The sequence below is a fragment of the Tiliqua scincoides genome, chromosome 8 (assembly GCF_035046505.1).
Source record: "Tiliqua scincoides isolate rTilSci1 chromosome 8, rTilSci1.hap2, whole genome shotgun sequence".
NCBI classification, from domain to species: Eukaryota; Metazoa; Chordata; class Lepidosauria; order Squamata; family Scincidae; genus Tiliqua; species Tiliqua scincoides.
Window position 1 is genome coordinate 28,267,209 of NC_089828.1, and position 9,683 is coordinate 28,276,891.

The window sequence follows — 9,683 nt, forward strand, 5'->3', positions numbered from 1 at the left end:
GTCCCATTTCTTTCACAGGTGGGATGCTGAGCTTTTAAGAGCCTAGTCCTATGCCTGCCTATTCAAAAGCAAGCCCCATTGTAGTCAAAGGGCCTTACTCCCAGGAAAGTGTGGAGAGGACTGTATCCTGTATGCCTGCCTACTCAGAAGTAAGCCCCATTCCAGTCAATGGGGCTTACTCCCAGGAAAGTGTGGAGAAGACTGTAGCTTGAGTGCCCAGTCCTATGCCTGCCTACTCATACTAGTCAATGGGGCTTACTCCCAGGAAAGTGTGGATTGGATTGTAGCCTAAATCTCATGCTTTGGCTTGCTGGGAAGACTTGCTTGCTGGGCTGTTTTGTTTGTGTAGGCTGGAGCACAGAGAGCCTGCACCATCTCAGTCTGAAGGGGGGGGGAATTCAGCAAACACTCCCTGGGTTTTTTAAAGCAATCCCCTCTGTTACTACCGCACCTGCAAGAAAGAAAGAGAGAGAGAGAGAGCTCATGCTCCACCTTGCTGCACATGTTCTGGCTACAGAGGTTCCCCCCCTTCCGCCTCTTTGCTGGCTCAAGGGCTCCACGTGTCTTACTGTTCCTTCACAAGGGGAACCTCTTCCATGGTTCCAGGGCTATTTCCCTGCCTGTGTGAGGCAGAGCCTTTTTGCAGTGTTTTGGGCTGCCTTGAAATGGATGGAGACACCAGCACAGGGCAAAGGAGGCAAAGGTGTGTGCGACTTAGAATTCCCCCACCCCATTCCTGATAAATCAGCAGATAAAAAATCCGTGGATAAATAGTTTGCACCTGTATTCCAGTAATATAAACTCATCTATGCAGGAAGAGCAAAACTACCCATACTGATCAGAACCACATCTAATCTTTTCTTACTGTACACAATGTTACAACATGAAAAGCTTCCGTTTTCCAAGAAAATAAAGCAGGAAGTCTTTGGATCATGAGGTTATTTGTAGCCTACCTGCAGGTTCACACATTTCTCTCTTTTCTCCTACTGCACAAGCATACCCCCTACTTTTCAGCTTACTAACTAAACACTATTCCCTTCCCAGACAGCTATATCAGCTTCATGACTTTCCTAGACAGATCATGCAACTAAACTGACAATACAAGCTAGAGTTCATTTTAGATCCTATTCTGTGGTGTCAGTAAGATCTTTCTTTTTCATCAGAATCACATCAGCTCAGGGCCATCCAGTAGAGCTGTTTTGAGTAGGGAAGGTTTTTGTTTTTTCACAGTTTGGCCCTTATGGAGAGCAGGTGCAGCCCTCAACAGCCTGCTGTGAGGAGTTTCCTAGATACTTTGCTATTACAATCTCTTGCAACCACTCCAGCTAGACCTCTGATGATACAGTGGTCAATTTGAGAGCCCTGAGAGCACCTACTTGTCAAGTTATGTTGAATTCATTTCAGCTTGTTCAATCAGGATACTTGGAAATAGACATGACAAGATCAGCAAGCTCAGGATTAAACAATTGCACAGAAGAGGTGATCAATGCATGACCCTGAGGGAAGTTTAAGTCCCAGCTACACTGAAAGAGGCAGTGGTCCACACTTCTGAAAAAGTCTTCACTGGATTCTTCGGAGCTTAACAGCTACTGGTTTGTGTCAAGCATCTCATTTCCAGGGAAGATGCCCAAAGATGTGGTGGCATCCTAGTTTTAGGTTCAGACTGTTATCTGGACCTATTTCAGTCAGGTTTTAGGACTGAAACTGCTTTAGTCACCATGGGGGACAACTTGCAACCCAATTAGTTCTTTTGGACCTCAGTGGTTTTCAATTCCATTGATCATATTATTGTTCAATATGCTGACAATGCTCAAACCTAGCTCACTTCTTCATCCGATCCTAATGGAGACCCTGAACTAATGTTTGTCAGGGGTAAGAGACTGAATGGGACTAATAAGCTAAAACTCAATTCAGACAGGTCAGGAGTACTGTTCATTGAACATGTTACTGATCAGAGAGATGCTTTTGGCCTACTCTTGATGTGGTTGAATTCCTCTTAAGGAGCAGGCTTACGATCTGGAGGTGTCCCTATTCAGGGTTTCTCCCAGAGGTTCAGGTGAACTGATGAGGAGGAGTCTTTCATCAACTTATTTGCCAATTATAACCTTATCTAGAGAGTATGATCTAGCTAAGCTATCCAGACTCGTTTCCTCCAGTCTGAACCAATGTAATGCACTCTACATGAGGCTGCCCATGACAGGAATTTAGAAACTTCATTTGACAATGAGGCAAACAGGCTTTTAACAAGGGTTGCTCACAGGGAGCACATCACCTCAATTATTTGTGAATTTCAATGTTACCAATTTGTTTCTGAGCTTGTCAGGTACTGGCTATACTATTTTTAAATACTAATGGGTTTGGGATCTGGATACCTTCCAGACTATCTTCGCACATATAAGAAGCTGTCTTCTATCGAGTCAGACCACTGGCCCATCTAATTCGGAATCATCTACACCCGTGGTTCACAAACTGGTGGGCTGCAACCTACCAGTTCATGTAAAGGGTTCCCCATCCCTTTAAGGCAAGGGTCTCCAAACCCCGGACTGGGGGCCAGATATGGCCCGTGGAGCGCCTCCATCCAGACTGCAGCCAGCCTCTGATCCCGATAGCCTCTGGTCCAGTTGACCAAACACAACCAGAGTTGTGCTTGTGGGGTGGGGGAATGGACTTCCATTTAAGTGTGTGTGTTTTATTTCTTGGGCTGTTTTGGTGCTTGGACATTTGACCCATTCATTCATTCATTCTAGTCATTCATCTAAGTTCCATCTCTAATGTATTTATTTAAATATTATATTTAATTTTTTTTTTCAGGCCCTCGAAACCATGCCAGATAATTGATGCGGCCCTTCAGGCAAAAAGTTTAGAGACCCCTGCTTTAAGGGGTGAGGAAGGCAGCAAGGGCAGCTATGAGATCCACATGATCACGTCACTAACAGGAGTGGAAGGGGAGTGTTTTTACTTACAGGTGGCTGCAGGATGTTGTAGGAGGTCACATGTAGCACAGCCCTCCACAGGGCTCCCCGATGCTTAGAACATAGAAAAAACAGGCACAAATCACTTCCTCTTTGTGTTTGCAACTAGGAAACGCTTTGTGCCCACTTTTTTCAATGTTCTAAGCATTGATGAGCCCTGCAGAGGGCTGTGCAGGGCTCCCCGCACCTCCTACAACCACCTAAAAGTAAAAGCACTCCCCTTCTATCTCATTAGTGACACGATCCTGGGGATCATGTCACTGCCCTCGCTCCCTCCCCTATAAAGTCTTACCCCAGGTGTAAAACTCCCAGGAAGTTTGAGAACCACTGAAAGCAGGTATCCAAGGTTACAGAGGTCTTTCCCAGCCCTACCTGGAGACGCATAGGATTGAATCTGGAATTTTAAGCACACAAAGCATGTGCTCTACCCACTGAGCTATATCCCCCAATGGATATAATGTGGTGTATGTGCTTTCCAAATTCTTCAATCATCATCTGAGACACAGTAAGAATCTACTAGGAACAAAGCATTTTTAGTGTTGGCCTCCCTTATAGAAACCATATTGGTCCCTTACTCCACATTCTTTCAGGCATCATATGAAAATCTGGCTTTCCAGCTCTGCTTTTTGGGAAAGGTGATTCCAGGCTGGTGCTGATTGGCTAGCAGGTATTGTTGGGGTTTTCAGCTGCAGATTGTAGGTTGAAAAAAAGGCTGAGTTTTTAATTGTTTGATTATTATGTTTGATAGTTTTATTCTGATTTTTACTATTAGCATCCTTGAGTCCTCTGCAGTGAGGAAGGCAAGAAAAAATGTTATAGAACAAAATTTAAAAAATAAAGTCAAAATAACATCACTGCAGATAGGCTTAATACTAACCATGGGTAAAGCAAGTTTGCACACTATGTTTTGTGATAACTATGGTTAGCGTAAATATCAGCAAAGATATAGTGTTAAACAGTTTGATGCTAAAAACATGTTATACAAGACAGGAGGTATGAGGAGAGTAAAAGTTCACCAAGCATTTCATGGATAGGCAATTGGACAATATTAAGTCCAACCTCAGCAATGAAGGAGTAAAACACCTTCAGCAAGAAATAAAATCTTTTATTTTCCAATATCAGATTATTATTATTTGTTCTACCTGCAACACTTTCTCAGACTATAATAAGACTTCTCTGCAACCATATTCAGAGACCCAGAACCAACAGACAAACTTGCTTGCCTTTTATTCTTTCAGATGTTAATCTCTCTGGACCAAGGATGATGGAAATTTAGAGGCAATATAGGATATTGAACATACACAAAAGAGGGCAAGACTATGGGACTCATCAGTATATATGACAATGTGTTTAAAGAAACTTAAGACTATAGAAAACACTCATTCTTCTATTAGTTTAATTTGACCATTAAAAGTCAGCACAAAGCAAGAGTGCTTCCAGAAAGAGTACATGTTTGACACAAAAGTTACCTTATCTACAAAAGAAACACAGCAGATTAAATGCAGCTCTCTGAAGGTGCTTGTCCATAATGTACTCTCAATAAAATGGTATAGAATAGCAAGTCAGATTTTCAAAAAATTATTCTTATTAACACATACCATGTGTTGTTATTAACACATACCATAAGGTAAGGATGACTGAAAACAAGTTGTAGACAAGTTTCTAAAATATATACAATTATGAACCGTTATTGTCGCTCACACATTTCTCATTCAGGCCACTTGCTGCAAAAGCAGCACAATCCCCCCCCCCCAAAAAAAATTCATAACTGAATAGATTGCAAATTTCATTTCCTTAAACAATCCTATGCTTAAATGTCCTCTGTTTTAAATAGCCTATTGTTTACACACACATGCCACTAATTTGGTTGGCCAGATTTTTGTGATCAACACATGCCTTGCCTTTTTTTTTGCCTACACTTTCAGGTAGCCCGTTAAGATGAATATAACATCTGTGGATGTAACTCTGTTGATATCACATTCTTTTTTCCAACCATTATAGTCTATTCTCATTTAGGATTTATGCAAACACAAAGATGTACTTAAAGTTCCACAAGTATTTAAAAAGACAATTCTGTATTTCTTATTTACATTACATTACCATTTTTTAAAAATACTTAAAAGTCAAAAGAAACCTACTACTTCACCAAAAAAAAAATCAACATTTTCACAACTTGTGCCCTTTCAAAGAACCAGTTATCTCCACTGAATAAATCTCAAATCCATCCTGCAGCATTAACACTTTAGCTAACACACTTGAAAAGCAGTCTCATCTTTATATACAATATCTACTTATGAGCGACATACTTCATTCACGTAAATGTCAGCAGTTATACAGACAAATTAAGATTTTTGCATATAGCAACACAACAGCCATACAGCTCTCAACCTCTTCATTTTTCAGCTGCATCTTACCTGATCCACTGAACTGACTGCTTCCCAGCGTAGTTGGTCTGGTTTTCCCACTATTAACAGGTGGAGAAAACATCTGCAAAACATAACAAATGCCTTTTGATCAGCACTGAGTTTTTAATCTTATTTTTAAGAAACACACACACAAATTAATATCTGTTGGAAAAATTATCACAAATCAACTTCTGTATATTTGGATTGTAAAGAATACATCTATTTAGCATATTTTTATCCCACCTTTCTCTCCCTAAGGGAACCCAAGACATTCAAGAGCATATGAACAACTGACATTCATAGCCATTGCAATACACACCATTAAATGTGCTTAAAGATAAATTTATGAAAGATACAAAATTAGACATAACGTTTAATGTTACTGGCATGATCATTTTGTTGCTTAATACATAAATCTTATTAAGTACTACGTATGTATGTACTTATATATGCCAAATACCCTAATCAGAGCAAATAAGAATTTGCTTTAATTAAAAGAAAAATCAAGTATCTTAAAAAAACAACACTATATGAGACATCCTAGCTTGCCTGTAGATCCCAATCTTAGACTACAGTGCAAAACAGGAATGGGGGGGATTATAAAGTTGCAATCCTAAGCATGCACACTTAGGAAAAGCGAGCTCCAAGGAAAACAATTGAGATTTGCTTCTAAGTAAATATGGTTTGAGTTGGGCTGGAAGGAGAAGCTGTATTCCCTATGTTATAATTTTACCAAAACAAGCACAAAACCTAGTGAGCCATCAGTGGAACATGAGCTTAACTAAAAAAAAAGTTATTAGACTGTGATCTTTGGGGGCCCAATGCTATCCAACTTTTCAGCACTGATGCAGCCACGCAAACAAGGCATGCACTGCATCCAGCAGTGGGGGAGCAGTCACAGTCCTCCTCAAGAAAAGGGAACATTTTTTTCCCTTGCCTGGAAAGTTAGGATAGGATTTGGCCCGTTTTTAACAGCTCTACCAAATGTTACCCAGCTAGCCCTCCAGCCTTGGACCTGGAAGTCTAGCTACAACATCCAAATCCAAGTTTCCCGTTTGAGCCAGCTGCCCCACTTCTTGGTCCGCTTTACCGTGGAGAAGCCATAAGAAGACTTCGAAGAATATCCTACCGCGCTGAAGTCCAGCAGATCACTCAGCTCCTTGTCAGTGCCTATCACGGCCATCCGCTGCTGCTGAGGATTCATCTTCATCCACTCCAGCCTCAGAGTCCTAAAAGAGGAGGCAAAAAGGTGTTTTGACCCCAAAGGTCGCTGGTGCTCCCTGCAGGATGCTGCCCCTGACAGAATGAGAGAAGGAAAAGGGCCCACTCACATTTTCCCTGCCTTTCCCAGCCAGGAAAGCATCTGGGGCAGGCTGCAATCCTATCCACATTTGCCTGGGAGTAATCACCACTGACTACAATGGGATGTACTTCTGAGTAGACATGCCTAGGACTGGGCTCTCAGGCTGCCATCCTATCCATTTACCTGGGAGTAAGCTCCTTTGACTATAAAGAAGTTTACTTCTGAGTAGAGCCTGCCTAAGATTATGCTCTCAGGCTGCCATCCTATCCACTTACCTGGGAGTAAGCCCCTTTGACTTTAAAGGGGCTTACTCCCAAGTAGAACATGCCAAGGACTGGGCTATCAGCCCGGCTGAGGGGAAGGAAAAGACGCTCGCTTGGAAGGGAGCCTGAGGTGCTTGGTCGGTCAGAGGCCAGCCAGGAGGCCCCGGGCACAGGAGGAGAAGCCTGCCAAGGAACCATCGGGGGGGGGGGCAGAAGCAGCAAGCCCCTCTGTCTCTCTGCTGGGCCAGCCAAGAGTCTTTTTGAGGGCGGCTGCGAAACCCCCCAAGCGGGTTGCAAACAATAAGGAGCCCGCCGCCCCGCCCGCCTGCCGGGCTAGCCAGCCCGAAGTGCTGAGGCGGGCAGGACGGAGCGCACCAGAGGCCGCCGCAGCCCGAACTTTGAGGGGGTCGAGCTCCCCTCCCGCCACGATAAGGAAGGGGGGAGGGGCTTCGGCCCCCCAGTCGGCAGGGAAAGCAGCACCTCACCCCCAACCCCGGAGGGGTCCCGCCCCGCACCCCCGCGGCTCCTGAGGCGACCCCCGACCTGCGCCCCGGGGAGCGCACACAAGGGAGCCGCCGCCTCCCTCCCCTCAGAGGGACCCTCGGCGGCTCCACCGCCCACTCCCGTCCGGGGAACTTCTTCGCCCGCCTTACCCGCTTCCCCCCGCCGCCGCCAACGCCAGGCTCCTCCGAGGCGGCGGCCGCGAAGTCGGGCAGTCAGTCGGGGGAGCTGCCTGCGAGGGGCGTCGAGGAGCAGCCGCTTCTCCGCCTCGGTCTCTCCCAGTCAGTCCGGCTGCCCTTCGCCGCCCGCTCTCCCTCCTCGGTCGCCGCTCCGTGGCTGGGCGGGTCGCTCCGCGGCCTCCGCGCCTGCCACCTCCTCCCTCCCGACCCGCTGGGAGCAACTTGCGGGCTCCTGTCCCTCCCTCAGGCGGACATTTTTGGGCTTCGGCGGCCTCAGCACCGCCACGTTCAAGGCTTCGGCTGCGTATCCCTCCGCGCCTGGTGGCGGCGGCAGTGCCGCTTAACCCTTCGCTGCCCGCCCCGCTGCCACAGGGAGGCAGCCGCGGCGGCCTCGCTACCGACTCAGAGAGACCCGCGACCTAGCCCGTCAGGAAGGGCGGGGCCCCTCGCAGGTCGTCCTCTGTGCAAAGGGCCGCGGCGGAGACGCCCGGCGGTTCTGCGACCCGCCTTCGTCAGCTCGCTGAGGGGAGTGGGGGCTTAGACCCATCCTATGCAGGTCTACTCAGAAGTAACTCCCATTATACTCAATGTGCCTTACTAGTAAGTGTGGATAGGATTGCAGAGCCTATGCATACTTACTCAGAAGTAAGTCACTAGGCTTCCTCCTAGGAAAGTGTGGATAGGATTGCAGCCTCAGAGCCCAATTCTATGCATGTCTACTCAGAAGTAAGTCCTATTAAATTCAATGGGGCTCCCACTCAGGAAAGTGTGGATAGGATTGTAGCCTTACTCCTAGGTAAGGGGCTACCACACAAGCACCTACTTCACTGCCCAAGGTTTGTTGGAGAAACAAATGAACCCCCCCCCCACACACCCAATGCCTGCTGAATGAGGAGGGGAAAGCGCCCCCTCCTACTCAGAGATGCTTTACCTGTTGATTTTCTGCCCAGCGTGCAACAGAAGCTCTGGGAAGAGTGAAGGAACAGTGGCAACTTCATGGACTTTCTCACCCATTGAAGCAGCCTGGCATCGGGTAGGGCAACTAGTTAAAACGTCAAAACTGTAAAAAAGAAAAAAGCACCAAAATTTATATTTATGACTTTAACATTTGCATTTTATCTAATGGGTACAACAGCCCACCTTTAGTCTTTAAGAGCCCAGTCCTGCATGTCTTCTCACAAGTAAGTTCCACTACAGTCAATGTGGCTTACTCCCAAGTAAGTGTGAATAGGATTGCAGCCTTAGAGCAAATCCAATGCATGCCTAGTTCCAGAAGTAAGTTCCAGAAGTAAGTTCCATTATAGTCAATGCAGTTTACTCCCAGGAAAGTGAGAATAGGGTTGCAGCCTTAGTGTGCCACGTTAAATTAAATATGGCAATGTTTCTCAGCCAGTGGTGCAAGTACCACCAGTGGTACTTGAGGTGGTGTCCAGTGGTTCTGGAGGGACCCCTGGACACCTGTTACCCAGGAGCAAGACCAAGAATATGACACAATAAACAGTGGTAGGAGGCTCAGCTTGGCAAGCAGAGCCCCAAGAATGCTTTTCTCTGCTCCAAAAAGCCCTCCCATCCACCCTTATCTTACTGGTGTTTGTCGCATCATATCTGTCCTCCCACCCAGATGTAACTGGTGACAATGTCATTGCCAGTTACTTCTGGTGATACTTCAGATAGGTGGACCATGTGAAGTGGTAAGGTGGAGGACAAACATTGAGAAACATTTATCTATGGCCTTACACTGAAAGAGTGGGAAAAGTCCATTCTTTTACTAACCCTGCTGTGAATATAAGACTCCCAATCCTGGGAGTTGGGTAGGACTCCCAAACCTGCCATTTACATGGTGTTGCATATGGCCTTTTAGGGTCAGATCCTATCCAACTTTCCAGCACTAATGCAGCCATGGCAACAGGGCACATGCTGCATCCTGCAGTGGGGAAGGCAGTCATGGAGGCACTCTCAAAGTAAAGGAATGTTTATTACCTCAGGGCTCTATTGCAGCTGTATGAGTGCTGGAAAGTTGGATAGGATTGGGCCCTTAGATGCTAGCACGTGACTCAGTT

General features: G+C 45.9%; 1 protein-coding gene across 11 annotated transcripts in view; it reads right to left on the minus strand.

Annotated features, from left to right (window-relative positions):
• Positions 1–7,870, minus strand: part of TCF12 (transcription factor 12) — a 227,631-nt gene extending 219,761 nt beyond the window's left edge. For 6 of the 11 annotated variants that reach the window (XM_066634763.1, XM_066634757.1, XM_066634764.1 and 3 more), the window contains exons 1-3: positions 7,597–7,870; positions 6,468–6,606; positions 5,387–5,459 (exon numbers count right to left, since the gene is read on the minus strand). In XM_066634763.1, coding sequence (XP_066490860.1) covers positions 5,387–5,459; positions 6,468–6,587 — 193 coding nt within the window. In that variant the 5' untranslated portion in view covers positions 6,588–6,606; positions 7,597–7,870. Of the gene's footprint in view, positions 1–5,386; positions 5,460–6,467; positions 6,607–7,596 lie in introns of those variants that run through there. The other 5 variants (XM_066634769.1, XM_066634768.1, XM_066634761.1 and 2 more) reach the window with 2 other exon arrangements.
• Between the last annotated feature and the right edge of the window lie 1,813 nt (positions 7,871–9,683).